Source organism: Melanotaenia boesemani, chromosome 14 (assembly GCF_017639745.1).
Source record: "Melanotaenia boesemani isolate fMelBoe1 chromosome 14, fMelBoe1.pri, whole genome shotgun sequence".
In the NCBI taxonomy this organism is placed as follows: Eukaryota; Metazoa; Chordata; class Actinopteri; order Atheriniformes; family Melanotaeniidae; genus Melanotaenia; species Melanotaenia boesemani.
Window position 1 is genome coordinate 10,166,455 of NC_055695.1, and position 26,037 is coordinate 10,192,491.

The window sequence follows — 26,037 nt, forward strand, 5'->3', positions numbered from 1 at the left end:
TCTTAGAGAAAGCTTTGAACGCATGCTGCACCTTTCTTACCCTTCATGCCTGTGACGTGTGACTTCAGAAAAACTTTTTTGTGGTTTGGTGGTAATGATGTTTTGAATTGCTGACTGCAATTTTGAATACAGTGATGTAGTCTAGGTCAGCATCAACCCATCTAACTGACATGTTTGGGCATCTCAGGGAAAACCTCTCTGTTCAGAAAACTCTGGAAGGAGGCATTATAATATTTATGATAAAAGTTAGACACGCTACTTTGGGAATTGGGGAACCATCAGCTAGAGGCTACGTAATTGATGCCAGATGTGGTACAATGGAATCACAAGCACATATATCCTTGTCAGCAATTATTAAAACTTACTTTGTGAAACCATGTAAAGATTTATACCTTGCTTGATGCTTTTCTAAAGCTGTTTTTCTGTTAAACTAATGCGTAATTAAGTTAACATATTATGTATGATCCCTTATTATTCTATTTAATGGTGGAATTAACATGACAATAACCCGCATTGTTCATGAACCATGACAGTTGTGAAAGCATGCACATGACTTATCTAATCAACAATCTCAATCCTGCAGTATGGCCTGATATATGGAAGACATGCAATGAAATGTAAATATGTAAATCAAACTGATAAACAGGATAAAATATTTCTCAGGAAAAACAAAAGTCAGATGAACAGTCAACCTTTAGAATATGGTAATGCAAAAAAACATTATTCCTGAATGACAGTAAGAACAAAAATCTGCTGCATCAGAGTTTATTCTGCTCCTCTCAACTTTTAGCAGGCTTGAAGGGTCATCCAGGAGGAGCTCAGACCTTCATGTGAAAAAGAACCTGTGGAGGTTGTTAGGACATTCGGTCAGGATGCCTTCCAGATGTCTCCCAGGGGAAGTCCTTTCAGAAAGAGGCCTTGGGTCAGATTCAAGACTCGTACTGGACAATACTATAATGTTTATTATACATTCAGGACTCTTAAAATATCTAAACAGTGTGACTTAAAATAAATATTCATTAACAATGACAGTGGATGTATACATCTGCTAAACAAATCAGCAGTGGACTTCTAGAGGTATATCACAGTCTGATGCAAATATTGTAGCTACACGGTTGTAGTTTGTAGTCAGTAAATTATCAAGCAGATGACTTTTTCATTTATTTCCATACTTGTAGTTGATCTAGGCTCCTAACTTTCCTCAAAACTTGATTTAAATATGACTCTTATTGATGTCTCGTATAATGTTTCATACATGTTGAACACTCCCTACACTAATCAGAATTACTGATCTATTTTATAACAGACCTGTTTTCTTGTGGGTGTAGCAGTGCATGTTCAGTTAGGCAGTTTATGCAAATATGAAAACACTTAATTTGATTGACTTTAAATCAAACTGTTTGTTATTTACAAATCAAAATCTTAAAGTGATTTAATTTTGTGGTTTTGGCATACCTGGAGCTCATTGGGGTCACAGGTAAGTCAAGTGTTTGCCTCAAGCTAAATGTGATCTTGAAAGCAGGCAGAGACAGGAAGATTTCTTCTCCCTATCCCTCTTCATGCATTCAATTTCCCACAGTGCCTTTATTCAAATAGTCAGTTTTAAAAGACTTGCAAAGGACATACAGTTCTTTTTAAAAGAATATAAACCCAGCAGAGCTCTTAGATTCAAAGACTCTTGTCAACTAGTCCAGACCAGAGTCCAGACTAAACATAGAGAAGAAGCATTTAGCTGTTATGCTACAAACAAATGGAACAAACTGCCAGTGGAAATTAAACTTTCACCAAATGTAGACACTTTTTAAAACCAGGTTAAAAACATTTCTCAAGCGCCTATGCATGAATTCTGCACGGTAACTTTTAAACTCATCTTGCTTTTAGTTATTTTAATGTAATTTATTATTTTATTGTGATTCATACTATGCGTTTCTGCCTTTTACTATTTCTTAATATCTGTAATGCTTTTGTTTTATGTAAAGCACTTTGAATTCTCCTGTGCCTGAAACGTGCTATACAAATAAACTGCCTGCCCTTGCCTTGCCTTTATAAAGAATTATTTTTAGATACACTGAGTTGATGAGCGACATTCATACAAAGTTTAGGAGAGTTTATATATCAAACCTCATAATCTAGATGGAATATATTACAGGCATTGGTAGACAAATGTTACCTAAAGATGACTTTCCCCCTCATTCTAGTATCTTGACAGTGGTGTTTCCTCTTGATCTCAAAGAAAATTATAAAACAGACACTAAATGAAGGATTGTTTTATTTCTTTCTTTACACAAAACTTTTGAAGGACTGTATCTCAGTGGTATCTGTCTTTCCTATTTATAGGATTCATAACTGCCGTTAGCTAAAGAAAATGGACTTTTTAAACACATGGTATTTGAACACTATGAAATATGGTATACCATAACATCTTACTAGACTGGATAAAAAACTGGGTATGACTTTCACCACAATTAACCGGTTTGAGTCCTATTTAACAGACGGGGACCACTTTGTGCCTATAGGTAACTATAAATCTAAAGGAACAAAAATAACCTGTGAAGTTCCCCAAAGCTGCCACTTGGGACTCCTGCTGTTCAACATCTACATGCGATGCAATGAAAAACAACAAAATATGTTACCATAACTATGTGGATGACACACAAATTTACATAACCATCTTATCAGAAGACTATTGTCCAATCCAAACACTGATCAACGGCATTGATCAAATTAAAGATTGCATGTGTCAGAACATCCTTCAGTTAAAAGAAGACAAAACTGAAATAATTGTGTTTGGAGTCCAGGAAGAAAAAAAAAAAAATCAGGACTGAACTTCAAACATTGATGTTAAAAACCAACAACTAAGCCAGAAATCTGGGAGTCTGAAGTTTAGCAATTACATTAAGACAGTTGTGAAGTCAGACTATTATATCAAGGATTAAAGGACTGATGTCTCAGCATGATTTAGAAAATTGTGTATTTATTTTGAGTAGACTAGACTACTGTAACGCTCTTTTTACAGGTCTTGCTAAACAGTCCATCAGATAGCTGCACTTAGTCCAGAATGCTGCTGCTCGTGTCCTTACTAAGACCAGGAAAGTGGTTCATATAACTCCAGTCCAAAGAATTGACTTCAAAATCCTGCTGTTAATTTACAAACCACTGAATGGTTTGGAGCCAAAATACATTCAGGATCTACTGGTTCGTTATGAGCTAACCAGATCCCTCAGGTCATCAGGGTCAAATCTACCTTTTTGTTCCCAGAGACAGAACTAAACGTGGATGCAACGTTCAGCTTTTATGCTCCTCACATGTAGAACAAACTCCCAGAAAACTGCAGGTCTGCTGAAACTCTCAACAGTTTCAAATCAAGGTTAAAAACTTTTCTATTTGCTGCCTTTTTTAAAAAAAAAATCAAAATAACTGCTATTTTTTAATACTTCTTGTGTATTATGTAAAGCACTTTGATTGTCTTGTACATGAAATGTGCTACACAAATAAACTTGGCTTGCCTTCATACCAATGCCCAAGTCAGTCTGTCCTGTTATTATTTGTGTTTTCACGATGGGAAAACAAGGTGCCAAATATCAGAACAGTGGAAGCCCTCCTTACCTGTTAGAATGTCTTAAGGACTTATCTTAGAGAAGATGTCCTCTTTTTACACCTCCAACTTCTTTGCCATTAAAACTGTGGTGGCCACATCACAGACTGAAGATGTGTTAACATTTTGGAAAGGATGCTTTTCATAAAAATACATAGTTTTACTATAAAATAGCTGCCATACTCTGTTTCCATGCTACTGTATGTATTAACCAAGCTACAGCCATTAATCATTTAATAAAAATGATTCATTCAGGTTAGCGTGAACAGCTCTGCAAATGGAACAGGGGAGAATATATATCAGAATATCAAAATCAAAAGTAGCTAGAAAAAGTAGTAGAAATATTAGTTAACAATCCACACAAAAAGTTAATTTACTTCTAAGGGATAGCATTATTATAATTATTTAAATCCTGTATAAAGTTATTTTAGTTCAGAGCTGTGGTGAACAAATTAGATGTAAACTCCAGGTCACAGGGAACACTTTCAGGTGAAAGGCCCTTAATTATAATTAATGAATGAAATACATCACAAAACATCACTGTTTTATTTGAATTCTTATTGACAAGAAACTGGTTTGATCTTATGACAGTACACAGATTAAATTTCTAAATCGTTGACAAATCCAGACGATATTGAAAAAAAAATGTAAACTACTAAAATCAGTTGTTGATAATGATGATAATATTATTTTGCTGCAATATTTTCCTTCCATTTTATCATTTCAAGTACACAGAAATATACAAATTCCTCTGTTCACTTTTTATTTTCATGAAAATAAAGTTTTTTGTTTTTTTTTTGCAACACAAGACTCACTTTGCTGGAAGACAAATTTTTCCATATTGAGTTATATGTATGAGCTGAGGTTGAACTTATATCTTCTTTTCGTTTATCATAATATTTTTCACATTAGTACAACACCATGGAAATATTCTATATACATTTGTATAACATCATATTAACTCTGTGGATGTCACTTTGTATGACTCCTGATTTATTTTATAAATACGTTGTATACATACAAACTCAAACGCTACAAAAAAACCTATGAATGAATAATTTTACAAGTAGATACAACAAGTAAGATTTCCTAACAATACAAAATAAAACATTGCAAATATAGTTGCAGTTAGTTTGCTTTGGCTTTTGTCAGGTTACCGGTGAGGAAAGCTGCCTCCTCACTTTGCTGTAACTCACTGATTCAGTAGCTCTCATATCAGGAATACAGAAGTTTCCTCATCATCTGGATGTAAAATTTCTCTGTTGAAAAACACTCCAACACTATTGTTCTACAGGGGCATTTTCCTATTTGGTAAAGCCCAAAAGCATAACTTGACATATCTTATTTATGAATCGTTTCTTTTAGATCTTCTTTCCAGCCGTCTGAATTACCTTCTGTTCTTTTCCAGACACTAAACTCTGTTTACTCTACGTCATTTTCTTCTTCATCATCCATGCTTGGCAGCTCTTTCTCTGGCAACAGGCCATAGCTATTGAGGAAGGCCTCCACATCAGTAGCAAAGAACTCCTCATTTAGATGCTGTGTGCAGGACAGGAAGTTCCCCAGCAGCTCACCAGCTTTATACACCAGCAGCGTTGGTAAGTATTCATCCGAGAAACGCTCAGCAGCACCAGATGCAACGGCATCAATCCTGCAGAACTTTACAGTGGGGTACTCTGTGGCCAGGCAGTCGAGGCAGCTGTTAAGCTGCTCACAGCCTTTGATCCCAACTTTATAGATGTGGACGACCACCACTGTGCTGTGATGCTCCTTCTCAATGACTTCGAGAAAGGCCTCTCCACTGTCCAGGTCATGTACACCTTCAAACTTGGGCCCAAAGCTGAGCTTGTTGTGCATTTCTTCCATGCAACGCCTTCTGTACTGCTTTAAACATCCTTCATCCTCCTCCTTAAGCAGTTCATACTCTTGGACACTCATCTGAAAAATCATATTAAAACAATGATAGCAGTTTATGTTTTGTATATGGTGACAAATGTAAATGTATGTGAGATTTTAAGTTGGTAATACACAAAGTTATTTGTGGATAAATGCATTCATTAGGATTTTTTTTCACTGTTACATCTTGCTATGCATCAGTGTTTCATGCAACATTTGAGGTTCATTCACAGACTTGTATACTGAATTCCCACAGAAAATTTACATCTCATGCCTGAAAAAGATAAATGTGGTCTGGACTGTAGATTTGGCCGTACCTTGCGGTTAAGGTTCGCTCTGGAGTCTTCTTTTGATTTATTGGGGGATGACATTTGTCTTAGAAGTTCTCTTTTTGCAGGTGGTAAGTTTTCCCGGTCCATACTTTCTAACTTAAACCTTCTCCAGTCATTGATGACTCCTTTTGGACCTAAGAAAAACAAAAAAAGAACTTATTGAGTTTCTGAGGTACTGTGACCAGTTTATTTCAAGCCTTTGGCTTAAAATATCTGGTGGGGACAAAACAATAATAATACAGGAAACATATTAAGACAAGAAAGGAATTCAGTCATTTAGACCAGTAAGAGAACTTGACTGGTTTGCAACAATGCATAACAATGAATCAGTTATTGGGAGGTAATGTTTCCTGTTTTGATCCAGGGATTATCTTAACCTCTTAGAAAGCGTACTAATTACTTCAGTCTTGCGCAAGAGAAAGAAGATTAGAGCATCTGTTAAGTTGTTCTCTGCTCTACTTTGGTCTTTCTTTTATCTGTTTAAAGCCAATTTCTTTGAGAACTATTTGTCTACTTAAGCACATCACGCTGTCAAGTATTTTCCTTTAAACTAATAGCTGAATTGTAGGTCTAAAGTGTAGCAATTCTTAAATAACAACACCAGTACAGAGGTTTTGTTGCTTTGTCACAATAGGCAACAGTTCATATGCTCACCAGTGTGGGTTGCATTCTCCTCCAACTCAATCAGTCTGTCAGACATTTTTGTGGTCAGCTACCTGTAGGACAAAAGAGAAAAACTGAAATACAGACTTTACAGTGCTATTTATATTTGTGTATACTGTAAAATTTGAAAGATAGGGAGTTTAGATGTTTAACTCATTTTTTTATTTGTTGTCAGCTTTCTTAAACACAGATACAAGTAAGCTCTTTTAACTGTGGCAAAGCTACTGGAAACCAAGCGAGTCCCATGATATTTAATTAAATTAATGCAGTCTAAGAGGATTACTGAACTGCACCAGATCTGCGTTTCTTGCTGTTAGCCCCTAAAGCTACTATTTATGTAGATATTCAGCTCATGCTGATGTAAATTTGAAGTCCTTTTACAATATACATCAGGTTACACACTGCAGTTTAACTTTTGTGGTGCTACTGATTGTATCAGTTCATAATGTGATGTTTGTAGAGCCAATATCTGATTGGATTAAGTGGCCTATTCCCAGCAGTCATCTCTTCTGCCTGCAACCACGGTGATGATCTGCTCTAATGATCTTTATTGTAACCATCTAGTTCCTTGGTAAATTTAGCTGTAGCAACTTAAACCATGTACAAATGTTTCAGTTCAGTGTGACTGAGAAATCGACAGCAAACTTTTGTGAGCAGCTGACTTCCAGTGAGACACAAACTCATGACCAAATTCAGCTCCAAATGAAAGAAATGTTTGTTCTGGGCAGAAGGCTTCACAACTAAACAAAACATGAACAAAAATATAATTTGTAAAAGCTCTTTTTTTATTTTTAAAGTTTTAACATAGCAGAAATGGTTCAGTTTAAAGAAAAATAATCAAAACATTTTCAAAATCAGCTGAGTGTATATAAAGATATACAGAACAAAAAAATCTGTCTCATATTTCATAGATCTTAAATTAAAATGTACAGTTTGAAAAGAAGTTTAAGCTGATTTTACTCCACAATCGAGTTTTTCTTACCTCCCACAGTCACAATGAAGTCCTCTCTGTTTGTCAGTTGCTAACCATGAACTGTTGTAGTCTCAATCACTTCACTGAGCTATCTGTTGCTGGACGGTGTGTGTTTTTCTGTGCATGCGTGTCTGTTCCAGCCAATGAGCTGGGTCTAATGGAGATTTTAAAAAAAGAACCAATAGACCAAACAGAAATAGAGCATAGATCCTAAGAGGATTTCACTTCAGGAATTAGAAGCCTCTACTAGATAAAGGCCTGACTACACATGTTGAGGAGAGAAACCGATAAGATGAGATGAACCCTTCTTTTCAAATCTGTGAACATGTTTTATTCCCTTTTTTTTCTTCTGTTTACTAGAAATTTAACGCATGACTCTATCACTCAATTGGTGCAAGCATTTCATTTTCAAGAGCAGTGCACAAGTCCTGCAGTGTCACATTACACTGGCACGGACAGCATGTTAGGAGTTAACTTGAGAAAGAGCACCATATCCCTGAGATGAACTTTCAAATAAAGTGATCTTGTCTGGAATTCAAAGTTCTTCGAGGCATGAAGCTTCACACGAAATGAACTCATGATAGGAGTCTTTCAAAACACAAAACACCGCTAGCTACGGGTGGGGAATATCTACAGATGCTCAGTCATGTGCTTCATAACTATTTCCAACACAAAAATTTCACTGTAGTGTCCGCTCACGTCCTACACCAGGATTGTATGACCATATTTGTATTTTAGTTGCTTAAATATCTGGTTTTCCTTTTTAATGTTCACAAACATATAAAAGTATACATGTGAATATAAAAGCACATCAACAAAGACAGATGTATGAGAGAAATATCTGCACGTTTTAGGATTTTTTTTACCATGCTGCGTATAAAAACATTGAGAAATAATGCTGGTAGAAGATTTAAGAATTTTTAGTTAAAGCATAACTAAAGAAAATGTTTAGTGTGATTAAGCCAAGACAACTGAGCATCAAAATATCCAGGTTTATATCAACAACATGTCAGTCTTTATAGTTTTGTAAAAGAGTATACTTTGTCTCTCTCTGTGTCTACATTTCTCAAGAATTTCTGGTCCAAAGTTGCAAAAGAAGAATGTAGTCATTTGGTTGTTTTGGTCAAAGTTCAGTCAAAGTATCTCAATATTTATATTATCCATTAATGAGCAAGAGAATCCAAGCAAAGACATCTTGATCAGCTGGTATTACAAAACAGTAATCACAGCTGTAAATGAGAAAGTAAAGAAACTTCAAATCATTCAAATTGAGACTAAAAGACAGAATATGTCTCAGTAATTCATCATCACAGTTACTGCAGGACAAATTGAAAGAATAACTACACTAAAACTTTCATGTTCAAGATAATAAATCAGGTCCAAGTAATGGTTTTCCAAAGAAAATCTATTATAAAAGCATATAAATTAAGCATATATATCACTAAATAATGAAAATTCTCACAATTATGACTTCTATTTATTTTAAACATTTGTCTGTGTTCTTGATACGTATACACAGAATATGTTTTACTCATACATGATGCATAATTTTAGTGGAACAAAACAAACTCTGCTCTTCACATGAAGTGGTACATAATTATAAAGTTGGATTAATGGAAACATTTGAGTAAAAATGATGTTATATTTAATAACAGTTACTTTCCAACACTTTTGTTTTTTCATTGTCATCAAACACCGACCAAATTTCCTTTTTAAATGTACTTTTCATTATGCATGTTACAGCAGTGCAGCATTACTTTTAGCTGTAACAGGATAGTGTGGATGTACTTATTTTCAAAAGCTGGCATGAGAAACTTTAATCACTCCTGCTGTCACTCTTTGTCTCTCCCTGCATACCTCCTGGTAATCTTTCTCTTAGGTAAGTGTTGAGTCACTGCAGCTCAAATAGGAAGAATAAATGCTTTCCACACCCACATAATGTTTCCTGGGACAGAGCACACAACCGTGTTTGACTTCTGCCCTTCGTCTATGTCTCTCTGTCCCATATTTATTGGCTTAAAGGATTACTGGACTCTTTTATTCAGGAGTACAGAGAATGTGTGTCAGGTGGGGTTTCACCACTGATAAGGGAGCGTTGCTTAAAACGGAATTCAGCTGACCATTTTACATTTTTATTTTTTCAGATATGCACCTTAGCATCAAATTGCATTAGCCTATCTAAAAGATTTCAAGAGCAAGATAAACTGTGATTTTATTTTACAACAGACAGAGTTGAATTTCTTAATTTTGACAAAATTCTTCCCGCTGGACACATGAATATGTAAATTGGAACACACAGAGCAAAGCAATAAATGTCTAAATAACAAAAAAATAGCTTGTTTTCTAATAATAATGAATACCTAATTACATTGAATGTGTATTTTACAGTAAAATGGCTAAAAGATTATGTAATCATAATATGTAAAAAGCAGAGAACTTTTTGTATGAAAAAAGGACATACAGCAGAATGGTTGAATGCAGTATGTGGAAGAAGAGGAAATTTTCTTTAAAAGCTTAAATCCTGAGGGAAGAAACTGGACACTTGTACTTTAGTATCTATGGGTGCGCAGGATTGTGCATAAGCACGCCATTCATCGTCGCTCTGTCACATGGTCACTGATGATTGGATCGCTTGCCTTAGCTGGTTAACAGGGTGACTCTGGGCCAGCTTATTTCTTTTTTTTTCCCCCCTCCATTTTATTTTAAACACTAGAGGACACTCTTCTCTTTTTAGAACTTGGCTCTGATGCTAAATGACTGTTGAGTGAAGTTTTTCATTGGTGATATCATATATGAAAATAATTACAATCATGAACAGGTTTGAAAAATTTCCTGACTGCTTTTCATATTTTCCTGCTACACTGTTAACATTATGGTTTTCTTAACTGAGCGTTGAGTCAGAGAAGAGGCTCGACATTCAGGCATGGAATGTAAATAATCAGTACTGCAGTGATGTAAATGCTTTACACGTAATAGGTATTTGGTTTCTCTCCCAGATGCTATACTTTAGTTAGAATAAGCAGGTTCTTTAAACTGTACGGTGACTCAGTCATGGGTGCATTCTTTAGATAAGGTGGGAGCAGCTAATTTAAGAAACAGCTTTTCCCAAGGTGACTGTTTAAGGTAGCAGGTGGAAATAAAGTGAACCTTTTCTTGGTAATTTTTTTTCTTCATGGAAGTTTTATTCTGCCATGAAAACTATCACTGACTGATGTCAAGCAACAGAGTGAGGGAACCAGGGATTTTTTTTTCCTTCTTCAGAAAAAAAAAATGTTTGCCCCTTTCACTGAAGTCTACATTCACTCCACTTCTTTTTGGGTCTGGAAAACCAGTACAGTTCTGTAACTTTCCACTGGCTGGACTCAAGTCTTAATGTGCTTTTTTTTTCTTCCTGTGGTGAAGTGATTCTTCTAGTAGGGGAGCCTTCCAATATTATGACAGCTGTAAGCTATCATGTTGCAAGTCTAAAAGTCCGGGTTTGCTTTAGTTCTGGCACAGTGTCGACATTTTTCAGCTGCACTGACTCAGGAGGTTTCATTTCTATTTTCAAGCAGTAGCGAGGAAGATCTCCTGCTGCCCCTCACTGCCTCTCATGGTTCAATGAGTTTTTTTTTTATCCATGTTACGGAAACAAATGTCTGACGCTGAAAGTGACTGTGAAGGTGATTCTTACAGAGGTCTGGGTACTTTTTTCTACTTCCTACTTTCTGGCAACCCATTCAAGGTTAAAATGTGCTGCTCTGAAGAAATGTTCTCAAATAAACTTTTTAAGATATAACTTGACTTTCTTAAGCTGCATCCTTTCAGACAGGCACAGGGTTAGGGTTAGTGTAGTAGGGTAGTGTAAAACATAGGCAGTTTTCTTGTTTAACTGAAATATATATTGAAATGTTGTATTTGAAGAAAAGTTTTCTTTTTCTTTTTTTCTTTTTTTACACTTTAGCCACTTTTGGTTTAGAGGATTGCAAATCTGGAAACCTCCAGTAAAGTTGAATCAAAAGGTTCAGCTACTCACAAATCCATCCATAACATTGTGAGCAATTCAAAATCAACCATAAAACAAAACAACTTGGACAGAGTTAACGGCATCATTGTTATTGTGAATGGAGCTAAAGGGTTCTAACACATGCAATATCAATGGCTGTCGATGTGTTAATGACACTAAAACGTGTTAAAGATGAAATGATAAGATGAATCATTTTCAAAAACCAAAATAAAAAATTGCACTTTTTTTCATTTATTCAGTTTAGGGGTAATTCAAAACAATTTTGCAAGCCACAAGGATTGGCTATATGATTTCCCATTAAACATGCCGTCACCAGTTTTACACAATTTCTTTTGGTCTTAAGAAGCTTGAGGAAAGGCTGTTCAGAATGATTATTTATATTTATAATTTATAATTTATAATTAAGAAAATGTTTCTTGGACAGGCAAAACTTAGACAAAAAATGTTCCATAAATTAAATTTCATTCATTTCCTTTATACTGGAGTGCTGTTAAAAATCTAAAAGCAAAATAAAGCTGCAAGCAGGGGTGAAGGTCCTCACACTTTCAGAGCCGCTTGTCCTTTGCAATGACCCCTGGTGACCTTCCTGCCACGTGCACTGAACCTCAACTGCAGCCACACCTGTAGTCTTGCAGGGGTGTGCAGCATAACAGGCTCATCACTTCATTTATATTTGAAGGTCATTATCACCTCTTGAAAAGCATGAGCGAGTGAAATGAGTCAATATAGAAATGTTTTTTTGGAGTAATGCAGGTCAATGAGTCACTTCCTATCTCCGGGAGGGCGGAGCTATGGTGATGTTAATGTGGTCAGGACGGAACTGGACTGAAGCATGTTCACTGTGGTGCTGACTGGGTGTTGTGGGATTAATTAAGACTGTGCTTGATGGTGAAACATGAAACTTTGAGAAGATGCCACCACTAAAGGATTCCTCCTTTTCGCTAACTTTTATTCCTTTAATAAGTGTTCTGACCATTTTTGAGGGAAGTATGATAAAATGTGTAGAAAGAGTTTATTAAAATGCAATGCAAAGAAAAGGGCAAAAGTAAAAGTAGCACTCCTTTCAAAATGGCCGACTTCCTATTTAATTCAGCCTATACGTCCAAGAGGCTTTTTTGTAGGTCCAACTATGTGTCAAATTCTATCCGTGTAGGTCAATGATGTCAGACATTGTAGGGATGCTAGAGACCTATATTGTAACCTATCCAGCATGTTTCCATGTGACTAGTTCAGAGGCAGACTGTCATCCTCCGTGCCATGTTTGGTGGAGATCAACGGTACAATGGTTAAGTTACAGGGACTTCCTGTTTCATGACATCAGACCAATATTAGCCATGGTTACATTTGGCAAAGGAAGTCTAGTTTTGTACAGTGGTATCATGAAAGGGTTTGACATGTTGTGAAGCACTTTCAAGAGTATGGGATTATTCATTGAGGAGCACGTCATTACACGGTGAAAAAGTCACTTCCAGCTGAAAGTGGGTGGGGCTATGGCCTAGACAGGAAATGAGAGTTATATCAGTTTCCAACGACATGTGAAACATCAAACTTTAAGGCCCCGCCCCTGCTACCAACTCCGTTGACAAGGTTTTCATTAACTTGTAAGCACAGATGCTTTCAAAACTTTCAGTCCAATTTTGATGACAGTATGGTGAAATCTAATGTCAGTAAATTGCCAAAATTTCAACTTTGAACCAAAATGGCCGACTTGTTGGTTTTAGGCCATTGCTCCATTGATAGGCCATTGATTTTTCATCCACCCTTGCATCTAGAATATGTGTACCAAATTTCTCAAAGATTAATGAGATGCAGTGATGGGGCTGTCACAATCGAGGGGGTGGGGGGGGGGGGGGTCTGCATGGTTAGTTATAACTCAATATGAATCCGAAACCTTCAAACCCTGTACATGTTTTCATGGCGTTTGTTTATAGTAAAAGGACACTTAATGTAACCTAGTATGAGCCACTATCATTGGTTTTTATTGCAAGCAAGTGGAAAATTTTGATGATGTGCAAACAGACTAAAGACAGGTGGAAAATGACTGGTACAAAAATGCAAATATAAAAATGTAAATGAGTTTGGTTGTTTAGCTGTGTGTGATTATATCTGCCACAGTGTCTGTATATGAGTGTTGGAAATGGATGCTTGTTGGGTCATATAAGGAAAATTAGAAATTTAACTTTTAATAGGGATTCGTTCTGCAAGAGATTTCCTTGCCCCAATATTTTCTTGCTGTATGTGAACAGCAAGAATCTCCTGCACTCATAATTTAATTTCATAACAAATTAGTAGCGATAAACCATGTCCTAGTTCATAAAAAGGTAACCATTTGAATGTGGACTGTTGTTTATTGCTTACAAAAGCTAAGCGATGGACTTTTTTTCCATTCATGCCTGGCAAGATGCCTGCTGCCACCTTTAAAAACTAATCATCGTCACTGTAAACATTGATAAATAAAGTCACATGGAACAGAGTGATGTAGTTTCCATCCTACAGATTCGTGGACAGTTATCCTCTCAAGGGCCCCTGCTTCAGCCTGCATGCACTTTTGTTTTGTGTATGTGTTGTGCAACACTAAAGCCAGTCATGTGCGTAAGAGCAGGAGGAAGGGAGCGGCTATGAGACACTCACCCAGTTACCTTCTCTGTCCAGATACCGCTGTTGATATTGTGATCTATTCAGGTCTTAGTCATTAGTTACTTTGGCAATCCTGCTTACAAGATAAGGGGCCCCACATCCCACCTTCAAGTTTAAAGGCAAAGAATGACACACACCAAAACATTTTTTTTTCATGTTAAATGTCACCTAACCACTGGGAGGAGCTGCAGGAGTACAAAGTAAACAGAAAAGCAAGGAAAAGAGGATAAAGGTCAATTCATGGCAATATTCATCAATTCAGTTAAAATATAAGTAATATTGTTTAGATTTAGGAATAATTCAGTTGAATGAATTTCAAAACCCGTTCTATTTGATTTTGGATGACTGTCTAAAAATCAAGTTTTTTGACATTTACACAAACTTCAAAGACATACTCCTTTGCTTGCCTGATATTCAGGATATTAACTGATGAAAACACAAAGGAAAATATCGAGGGAAAATATGATTAATTTAAAACTACTAAAGAATCTAAAGTGTTGTCTCAATGATAAAATAAGATAATATAATATGAGACATGAACATATTGTTCTTACAACATAAAACCTACATATTACACACTACTTCCACCTGTGTTTGGTAATCAAACATAAAGCCACACAGCAGTGCATGCTGCGCTGTAATGAAAACATACACAAATAGTATTTGTTTAATAATCCACCAGAGCATCAGACAGAAGTTCATCCATGGTCTTGAAATACAGTAATTACAAATGACACAGGATGCTCCTTAGCAACAGAGTGCACTTTCTGTATGACTCAGTGATACTTACAACACACAACAAGCCCTCCAGAGTGGTTTAGAGCAGTTTAAACCAGCCATGGGTTCAATCATAGTAACTTTGTTAGACACATGGTTTTTAAAGATCACTGTCATAACAAGCTGTGAGGGAGATCCCGTCATCACTGTGTCACAAATTTGAGACACAAATCTCAGGACCTTTACACCCACTGAAACATAAATACAGGCCATTCTTTCAGTGCTTACTGTTTTCTTCTTTAAACGATACGTTAGTCACTGAATATATGATAGCTCTTATACATTCTTGTTACCTATTAAACATTGAGTTTATTTTCATAAAAAAAGTCTTCTCAGTAGTGTCCTCAGTTGCTGGTGTATTACAGAAACTATGTGTCTCAGGTAGACTTAACGCTTCACCAGTCTCCTCTGCTAACCCGGTCCTACACCATTCTACAGTAATTTATTCATAATGCTTTCTTAAGTGTAATGTTATGAGCTTAATAAAGATATTACTATACCTTCACCTAACTTTTCTGTCAAAGTTCCAAGGTGTGGTTGAGGACCCAAATGCAGGCTGACGAGGAGGCAGATGGAAAACAGGAACAAAGGTTTTAATCCAGAATCACTTACATGGACAAAAATGAGCAACATGACAGGGAAGCAAGATGGGTACATGACATGTAGACTAAATTAACTGGCACATGTGAGGTGAATGAGCAGGACGGGAAGCAGAAAGCATCAAAATGATGACCACTAAATAATGAACTCAAACCTTTAAAGACGCACTAAGCAACCACCTACCCCCACTGGGAGCTCTCTCCAGACGGTTAAAGTCAGTCTTATGCTGACTCTTATCTCTCTTTCTTTCTTTCTTCTCATCTCTTCCTCTGATAATGTTCTCCTACATGTCTGAGCTCTCAAAACAGCTGGTGTGTAAATATTTGTTAACTTGTGTGTGAAGCGATACGTAAAGCGAAACTCAGCTGCATAACAGGGAGTGATGTTTCAGCTACAGCAACTTAGGAGTAGCAACTACAATAATTTCTTTTACACAATCTCCATGAATGGTGATGCATTTATTTATTGATTTTAAGTTAAAATCTAAAAAGCAATTCATTACATGACATTAGTTAAATAATCAGTGAAATAAAATATTTTACTGATCTAAGCAAAGTATGATTTTAAATTTGATTTTATGATTTGATGGCACAGTGACTGCCAGTGGCAGGCATGCGGTGCTTTCAAAAAAATCTGAAGGTATTTATATATATTTCACATTTATACATAATTTTAAACAAGACAGCTGTGGGTTGGACACGTTGAAATTACTGCAATTAAAACAGCTGAATAAAGAAACAAGTACTGCTGAAAAAAAAGTTACTGAGTCTTGACCTTACAGTCTTCACGGTTTTCTCAACACAGATGCTTCTTATTGCCCCGCCTTGTTGTGCTGACTGATAATATGATGGCTAAACGTAATGGGAAAGGCTCCATTCTGTCTGTTTTAGTTAGAGTCCCCATGTTTACATAAAAATAAAAAAGGCTTCTGGAGATGGACAAAAAAAAGCTTATGTTTGACCACCTTCCCAATGCAAACTGTTTCTAAGTACAAATGCAAAATTTTTAAGTGTTTAATAAATTCAGCACTATGTTTTCCTATTGGATTCATTTATTTGTTGCAGGTAAAAGTGCATGTTGCTGTGTCAATAAGAACTCTAGTTTAATCTGAAGCTCACTTGACCTCCAGAAAATAACGGCCATTTTTCTACTTCCACGTTCTGTGAGTTGCTAGTCTCACCAATTCTGGTTATGTTATATGTTATGACAACTCATTGTAAGGATTACACTTCATGAAAACTTTTGCAGCACTTATTGTTTGTGGAGGTACAAAAGTGGTTTTTCCACAACAGCAAATATACGATTTTCTGCACCAAGATACTAAAATACTATGATAACAACAATCCTTCATGATTTTTTAGTTTTATCTAAAATATCTAAAAGTTTTATAACCAGTTTACATTCTGATTATTATATTGTACTAAGATGTATTATATTATACTTTTACTAAAAAGAGAAAACAAAACACCTCACCAGCGAGGCGTCCAGGAGGCATTCTAACCAGATGCCCGAGCTAGCTCATCTGGCTCCTCTCGATGCGGAGGAGCAGCGACTCTACTCTGAGCCCTTCCTGGATCACCGAGCTTCTCACCCTATCTCTAAGGGAGAGCCCAGCCACCCTGCGGAGAAAAATAATTTTGACCGCTTGTATTTGCTATCTTGTTCTTTCGGTCAGTACCTATAGCTAGTGACCATAGGTGAGGGTGGGAACGTAGATCCGCATCACTGAAGACGCGGCACCGATCCGCCTGTCGATCTCCCGCTCCATCCTTCCCTCACTCGTGAACAAGACCCCCGAGTTACGTGAACTCCTCCACTTGGGGCATTTGGAGGTGCTGATTCTCATCCCAGCCACTTCACACTCGGCTCTGAATCGCTCCAGTGAGAGCTGAAAATCACGGCCTGATGAAGCCAACAGAACCACATCATCCGCAAAGAGCAGAGACCCAATCCTGACACCACCAAACCGGATCCCCTCAACACCTCGGCTGCGCCTAGAAGTTCTGTCCATAAATGGTATGAACAGAACCGGTGACAAAGGGCAGCCTTGGCAGAGTCCAACCCACACTGGAAACGATTCTGATTCTGAGTGGACCAAGCTCTGACACCGGTCGTACAGGGACCGGACAGCTCGTACAAGCAGGTCCGGCACTCCATTCTCTTGGAGTATCCCCCACAGGAGTCCCTGGGGGACACGGTCGAATGCCTTCTCCAAGTCCAAAAAGTACATGTAGACTGGTTGAGCAAACTCCCATGCCCCCTCAAAGTCCCTGAAGAGGGTGTAGAGCTGGTCCACTGTTCCACGACCGGGACGAAAACCACACTGCTCCTCCTCAATCCGAGGTTCAACTATCCGATGGACCCTCCTCTCCAGCACCCATGAATAGACCTTACCAGGGAGGCTGAGGAGTGCGATCCCCCTGTAGTTGGAGCACACCCTTGTGGTTCCCCTATTTTGAAGAGGGGGACCACCACCCCAGTCTACCAGTCATGGGGAACTGTCCCCGATGTCCACACGATGCTGCAGAGGTGTGTCAGCCAAGACAGCCCTACAGCATCCAGAGCCTTAAGGAACTCCGGGCGGAAGCCATCTGGAAGTCATTCTCCATCTACACATCAGACTTCCAGTATGAGTCTGAGCTCTGCCACATGCAGAAGTACTCAGACGACACTGCCATAGTTGGATGTATTAAGGATGGACAGGAGGAGGAGTACAGGAGTTTGGTGGAAGACTTTGTTGGCTGGTGCAGGGCGAACCACCTGAAGCTGAACACTTCCAAAACCAAGGAGCTGGTGGTGGACTTCAGGAGGAACAGATCAGACCTGAGGCCCGTCTCCATAGAGGGTGTGGAGGTGGAGTCGGTCAGTTCATATAAGTACCTGGGACTGCAGCTTGATGACAGACTGGACTGGTCAGAGACCATCAACGCCATCCACAAGAAAGGACAGAGCCGTCTGTACTTTCTAAGGAGGCTGAGGTCCTTCAACATCTGCAAGAAACTGCTGCTGATGTTCTACCAGACTGTGGTGGCCAGTGTCCTTTTCTATGCTGTGGTGTGTTGGGGAGGCAGCATAAAGAAAAGGGACGCAGCACGGCTGGATAGAGTGATCCGAAGGGCAGGATCTGTGGTGGGCACAGAGCTGGACTCTTTGGTCTCAGTGGCAGAAAAAAGGACCTTGGACAAGATCCTGACCATCCTGGACTCCTCCTCTCACCCTCTGCATAGAACTCTGAGCAGGCAGAGGAGTGTGTTCAGCCCCAGACTACTGTCCCTGACCTGCTCCACCAACAGACTCAAAAACTCTTTCGTACCCCGGGCCATCCGGCTGTACAACATCTCGCTGAGGGCGCAGGGGTCACAACCACAACCATAGTCTGAATAGTTTTTATGGACATGTGCCTTTTTCTCATTTGGAAGCACATTTGCTCTTATCCCATTCTGTTAACACTGTCTCAGCAGTTTTTGCACATCCTGCACTTTTTCACTCATGCACCTTGTTTGGCTACCACCGTCAACATATGTACATACTTGATCACCTGTACAGTATATATGTACATAGACCATAATAATGGTCTTCTTTATCTACCGTTGCCTCTATTTAATTTTAAATTAGTCTAGTTATGCTTAAGTACTAACCCCTAATGTCAAGTACTAACCTTTAATGTATGTATATGCTACTGGATGCTTGAATTTCCCTCGGGATCAATAAAGTAACTATCTATCTATCTATCTATCTATAGCCTCTCCAAACTCCTCCCATGCCCGAGTTTTTGCCTTAGTGACCGCCAAAGCTGTGTTCCGCTTAGCCTGCTGTTACCCATCAGCTGCCTCTGGAGTCCCACAGTCCGTGACGAGCACAGAAGTCCAGCAACAAAACACCACTCTGTTTAAGATCGGGGGGCTAATCCTCCCAATCATGCCCCTCCAAGTCTTGCTGTCATTGCCCACGTGAGCATTGAAGTCCCCTAGTAGAACAAGGGAGTGCTCTCCAACACCCCCTCCAAGGACTCCAAAAAAGGTGGGTACTCTGAACTGCTGCCTGGTGCATAAGCACAAACAACCAGGGTAAAACCCAATGTACAGGCACAAAGTCAGGGGGCAATGAGCATGCCTACACCTTCTCGGCGCCTCTCACCGGGAGTCCAGCCCCCCTCAAAGACAGTGGTCCCAGAGCCCAAGCCATGCGTCGATATAAAAAAAAAAAAAAAAAAATATATATATATATATATATATATATATATATATATCTGTGTGTGTGTGTGTGTGTGTGTAAACAGTTAACAACCATTTAAAGGCATTTTTTTGAATAAAAAGTTCATAACAATCAAAATTTACATTTTTAAAATTCAGGTGTTTAGTTTTAAATTTCAGGTGTTCCAGCTTGACATTGGATCATGAAAAATTGAGGCATATTTTAAGACACATACAAATAAAATTTGTCTATTCAGTTTATAGAACAAAAATGAGTAGTTGCTGAGGTTTGTAGAAGTATGGATGATAAGAAAAGACTAAATAAAACAATTGTTTAAATAAATCTAATAAAATATATGACTTGATTCGCTTTCATGTGAGTATGGTAAAGAAAGCATGAAATTTTGCATCCAAATCACACAAATAAAGAACCACTAGGGTGTGTTTTGATAAACTTAAATCTAAAGGTGCTACATTATACCAGCACCTATAACAGATTCAGGTTGCTCTTAATAGTAGCTTTTTTACCAGTCAAAAAGCTTTTCAAGCAGGTAAATGTGTTATTTTTCCATTTCTCAGTAGCACATACTGTATAATGTTAACTGTTTTATCGTAAAGCGCTTATGTCTCTTTCACTTTGTTCTGTAATACTTTGTAAGGAATGTACCTACTTTTCAAATGCTGTATTTGATTTAAATTTATGTTTGTTTCCTAAACCTAAAGAAGTACTTGTATTGCCTGAGCCTAAACAAATGGTTTTGTTGCCTTAACATATTCAATGAACAACAATGATGAATAAATAAAAGAAAATTAAGAATAAATAAATAAGAAAAAAATAACAATAAAAACAAAAAGAAAAGAAAAGAAAAGAAAAGAAAACAGAAGACTCAAGCCAACTGAATTTCACCCCAGTTACTTATATGCTGGTTGATAAGGTTTCTGCATGTGCTTATAGTCTCTTCAGTTTTGATTAATGTGAAGTGGAATTTTAAGAACCCAAAAAGCTTTTCCATATCTGCAATTTCAGGGAATGTAAAATTATGTTGGCTGTTGCCAAAACGGATGGGTGACTGAACTTATATCTGCAGATCAATGTTGTTTCCATGAAAGCATGTTTATTTTTCCCATACTACTTTTCCGTGTTACAAAGCTAAACATATTTATTCTCTAAATGTATTCTGTTTTTAATGAGGCAAAACATTTACTACAGTGAAAGGACCATTATCATTGTTTTGTTTGGATGTTAAGGCTAAAATCACTGCTGACTCTCTGTGCTTAAAACACACACACACACACACACACACACACACACACACACACACACACACACACACACACACACACACACACACACACACACACACACACACACACACACACACACACACACAAATACAGATAGCAAACTTTCCCAAACTGTAATCAAATGTTGTGTAACAAGAAACTGCTGTAGTTGCTATGAGCACAAACTGAGATACTGTGAACAAATGAAATGCAGTGTTGGTAAAAATGTTACAAATATGAAATAAAGATAGCGATGTCGGATTGCTGCTGATTTCCTACTACTTCTGACTTTGAGTTTACAAACAAAAACATGTCTGAATAGATGAATATCATTCTTTGAAAATTAGGACATCATTTATTGGAAGAACTTCTTTTTCCTGAATGTCTTATCTGAAAACTCTGAGAAATTCCCCGTTTGTCACAAGCAAACATAATGCAGGTGGTGACAGATGGCTAGGGTGACTGAAAAAATTCTCCTTAATGTTAAAAGTTTATTTGCGCAAAAGCAATTGCTAAATATTTCCACTGTGTAATTTCATTACTCATAAAGATAGTAAGAAAAAGTGAAAACCATTTCTAAATACCATACTGCTCTGCACTTTGATCATCCTGACTCAGTGGTCTTTACAGTGTTGAGTTTAAATTGACCATAGGGGTGAATGGAAACATGCATGGATGGTTGTCTGCATGTTGGTCTTGCAATTAGCTAGCGATCTGTCCACACTGTACTCTGTCTTTCATCTGACAGTAGCCGGAATAAGCTTCGGTCATTATAAACAATCCTATGTAAGGTTATTGCAGTGAACACGCATGACCTCCTGGACCGACCCTTACTGTAGCTGAGCTGAAGAAGCCTCTAGCTGAAGAAGCCTCTGTCTGAAGACTTCAGTGTGCCACTTGTTCAAATGAAAAATGAACTTTTTAATCAACACAAATTATTGTCTGACCAAAACTCTCAAAACTGGACAAACACAGACAAATAATGTGGTTTAAGCTCAAATAACTCCTGCATATTTATTCTCGTCTATCTTTTGTACATCAGTAATTGTGACTGGAAAGCACCATAAAGAGACTTAGGTGGCATTAAGTTTTCACATCTGTTGTTTTCTTTTAATAAAATCCTGATTTTTGTAACTATAGCCTTATCTGACACAATTACCATTAAGATACCATTTAGACAACACCTGTGCAGATATATCAGCTATACTTTATGTGTATGATGATCTTACACATAGGTCATTAGAACCTCCACCACCTCTACCTTCTTGCCTAGGAAGATGATAAATGTGTTGGCTTATTCACACTTCTTAATGCATGTTCTTAATGAATGTTATCTCCCATGCCTTGTTTACATTTAAAATGACTGTTGCACAAGTTCCCTGTACTCAGCTTCCTATCCACCACTGGCCCTCCCCACAACTGCAGAGTCATCTAAGTATTTCTGCAGATGACAGGACTCTGAGATAAAATGAAGGTATGCAAAGAGCCTACTGTGTTAAGACAAATCTTTTAGAGATCTCAGTTTCTACTTGGTACAGGGAAACAAGGAAGAAATACAGTATGACTACCTCTTAAAGTAGTCAAAAATTCCGTTTGGTAGTTCTTCCTTGAAGAGGACATTTTGCCTTAATAATACATTCACTAAGATAAACTCCAGAAACACATCACTATATCATTTCCACCAGCACACACACTTAGATTGAGAACAAGTCATTTTAACCTGAATGTGAAGGGTAAGGCTACTGAAAGTGAACACATCTAACATGGACAAACACATTAATTCATCAGCTGACATCACAGCTACGTGCAGATTCTGGACACCAATTAATTGCTGCTTTGCTGAATGTTCTCTGGGTGTTCTTGACTGTCCTGCCAAATCCCCGTAGAGTCCGAGTCACTGAGTTTTCCAGAGAAGACAAACGAGTTATTTTATTTACACAATCAAGACTAAATTAAAGAGAAACATGTTGGCAAACATTTAACAACATTCTCATCAAATGTCTGTTATTAATGGAAAATGATCATAAGTGAATCATTGATTGTAACAATAAAAGAAGTGAATCATTGTAACAGGTGTGTGGGGTAAAATTAATGTGTGCACAAGTGCATATTTATTTAAAGTTGTGCATGAATTAAAAAAAGGAAAATTCTTTTATGAGTAAAACCACACATAAAACGTCAGAGAATTTGATTTTAAAAGTTACAAATTTAAAACAATAAAATATCAAATTACATTTTTAGCTGTGTTTTCTTCATTATAAATACCACTTGACAACTCTGAGTTTACTGTCAGAAATACATCATAGAAATACATTACAGAAATAATCCATGGAGTAGAATATAAATCAATTCCACACACTCCATCTGAAGTCCATTCAACTTAACAGCACCAACATGGCTGATGGAGACACTGATTCAATGAAATCAGCTAATGTTAATGTTCCTACAATGTTGGTTTCAGGAACTTACATGAAGAGTATTCTTAGCTTATATCAGCAACCCAGATCAGTTTCCTTCCCTGAATAGTTTGTACTTCCCTGCTCAAAAATACCTGATTCAGATTAAGTATTAACACTGAAGAGTGTCATAAAGTTCTGCAGAAGCCTCTTGATGATTCATTCATTTAAAGCTTTAAAACATACTGAACAGTGAAGGAAAAGACTGAGAAATGCCATTTAACATGTGTTGCAGCTCAGTCAGGTTACTTGATAAATTTTTAGCACCACTAAACTAATGCATTTAGTACCATGGTTCAAATTACGGGGGAGCTAAGGGGAGCTCAGTTCCCATGAAAAGCAGTTAAGCTCCTCTAAAAAAGAGAGACACTTAGGGGGAGCTCTACAAATAGCCCACTTTCAGGTTATTTAAAATTTTATTTTCCATGAAGTTCCAGGTGTTTCCTAAACGAATAGACTACCTTTAATTTGTCTGCGTTGTGTTTATGTATTTGATAGGCTACATCAAATTTTCCAAATGATGCAGGTGATCTTTTCCATTTTTTTTATCACTGTGAACAGTATAATTGCTTGTTTGTTGTGTGCTGTGAGCAGCCTGCGCAGTGACCACTTAATTTGCTTTTTGTGTATATGTGCGTGCAAGTGTTTTTAGAGCAGGGCTACTCAGTTCGATTCTACAAGGGATGCAGTCCTGCAGGTTTTCAATCCCTGCTTCAAAACAGCTGACTCAATTTAAATAGATCCAACAGCCTATGAAGTTCTGCACAATGACTCAGCAGGATTGCGGCCCTTGTAAGACCAAACTGGGTAGCCTTGATATAGAGAATTCACTTGAGAATTTATAGAAGATAATGTACACATGCTAACTGCACGTGTGACTTTTGTTAATTAAACAAGTTAAAACACTATGTCTTGTCTTTTGATAGGGTTACTTTTTCTTCTTTCACTTCTCAGCAGTCTGGATGTAGCATTATGCATCACTGCCTCTCAAACAAACATCACTACTGTTATCGTTTTTAGACCATATCTTATAATATACACTGGAAAAAAAACGTTGATCGTTCCCTTCATTTTTCCTTTAGACATGACCCATTATCAAGCAAAGTTTTAAGTGAAATAGTTGAATTTGTTGATACGTCTATGAGTTTAACAAACTTCAGGTACATGCACAGATTGTGGAACTGGTTGATCTTCTACTCCAAATATGGATTGTTTTGCCAGATATTCAAGCTGTGTCACCCACTGACACTTTATGACACCCTATTACTAACATGGTAAAGCCATCAGATCAAGTGTCACTTTACAGCTGAAATTAGTCAGTAGTGATAAACAGTCTGAGCAATACTGTTACCAATATATGACAACGTCAATAGGTTTAATAATCTGAATGATTAAACTTCTGCAGAACCTTTTTTCGATAAGTAGTGAAAACATGAATCAGATACTTAAAGGAATGGGTAATGTCCTTTAAAAAAAAGTTTAAACATGGTACTTGAAATTTCTACTATTAATGACATGTTTTTAAATATGAAAAATATGAAGGTAAAGAACAGTATTTTTTTTATCAATTTTTGTAACTTTTTTTCAGATTTTATTCAAGAGTAAATTGAAAACTAGCAAAAAGAAGGAAGGTGCATTTAACAGAAACTCTGCCCAGACAACCAGTCTCATGGTAAAGAATTGAATAGTAAAAAATGATAACTAATATTAAGATAAAAACTGAGCACAGATTTTGTATTGTTTCCTTTGAAAGTAATGTTTTTCAGGTTGTGTGCTCAATGTCTTCACCATGTTTAGTGTGTTTTGCAGAACAGTGGGTAAATTCAGAAAATTTTCTTTTTGTTGCAACCTTAACACAATCCACAAACAGGTTTTTAATCTCTGACCTACTTCTCAGACTGAAATTTTGTAATGCGACCAAACACCTGCAAGTAAAAGAAAGAGTGACTAAACCCAAAAATAATGTCTCAGACTAATGTCACACAGTCCACCGGAGTTGGAATCTGCTTCTGTTTGTAATTATTGAATATAAATGCTAAGTGCCTGAAATGAAATCAGTTCTAATATTTATCTTAAAAAAAACAACACAAATCTGTATGTATGTATCTGTATGTATGCACCATCTCCAAACTGTTTACAAAGAAAACTTTTTTTTCAAACACTTATAACATAAAAACCACATTCAAGTTAACTAAAAGTAAGTTCCAATGCTCAGTTGGATCTGAATTTGACAGGTTTGAGTCTGACCAGTGCCGGCTGGACACTGTCATTCATCTTCATCCAGAGCACAGATTGTGTATTCTGCCCCTCCATAACATTTAGGATGGAACCCTGTTTTTTGCCTGTCTTTATATTGACAAGTCAGTATTGATTTAATGATGATGTAACAAGAAGTTGACCTACTGACTTGTATGTGTTTGACTGAATATAGCTTGTAAATACACTTCTTGAATTCTCAGGTTCCAGGTGCAACAGAGTGATGTCAGTAATTTAAGTGCTGCTTAAAGAGTGAAACTTCATCAGCAGAGATCATCCCAAACATTACTGCTGTGTGATGTCACTGCATCTGCTTATCTAGGCCCACATGCAGGTTTGGAGAAAATATAAAAGTGACTGATCAGTGAG

At 37.3% G+C, this 26,037-nt stretch overlaps 1 protein-coding gene across 1 annotated transcript; it reads right to left on the reverse strand.

Annotated features, from left to right (window-relative positions):
* Nucleotides 1–4,341: 4,341 nt before the first annotated feature.
* Nucleotides 4,342–7,609, reverse strand: pdcb (phosducin b). The gene is made up of 4 exons (XM_042006333.1): nucleotides 7,469–7,609; nucleotides 6,478–6,539; nucleotides 5,809–5,957; nucleotides 4,342–5,533 (listed from the first exon to the last, which is right to left on the reverse strand). Exons 2-4 carry the CDS (start codon nucleotides 6,521–6,523, stop codon nucleotides 5,018–5,020), a joined length of 711 nt encoding a protein of 236 aa, XP_041862267.1. The 5' UTR covers nucleotides 6,524–6,539; nucleotides 7,469–7,609; the 3' UTR covers nucleotides 4,342–5,017.
* Between the last annotated feature and the right edge of the window lie 18,428 nt (nucleotides 7,610–26,037).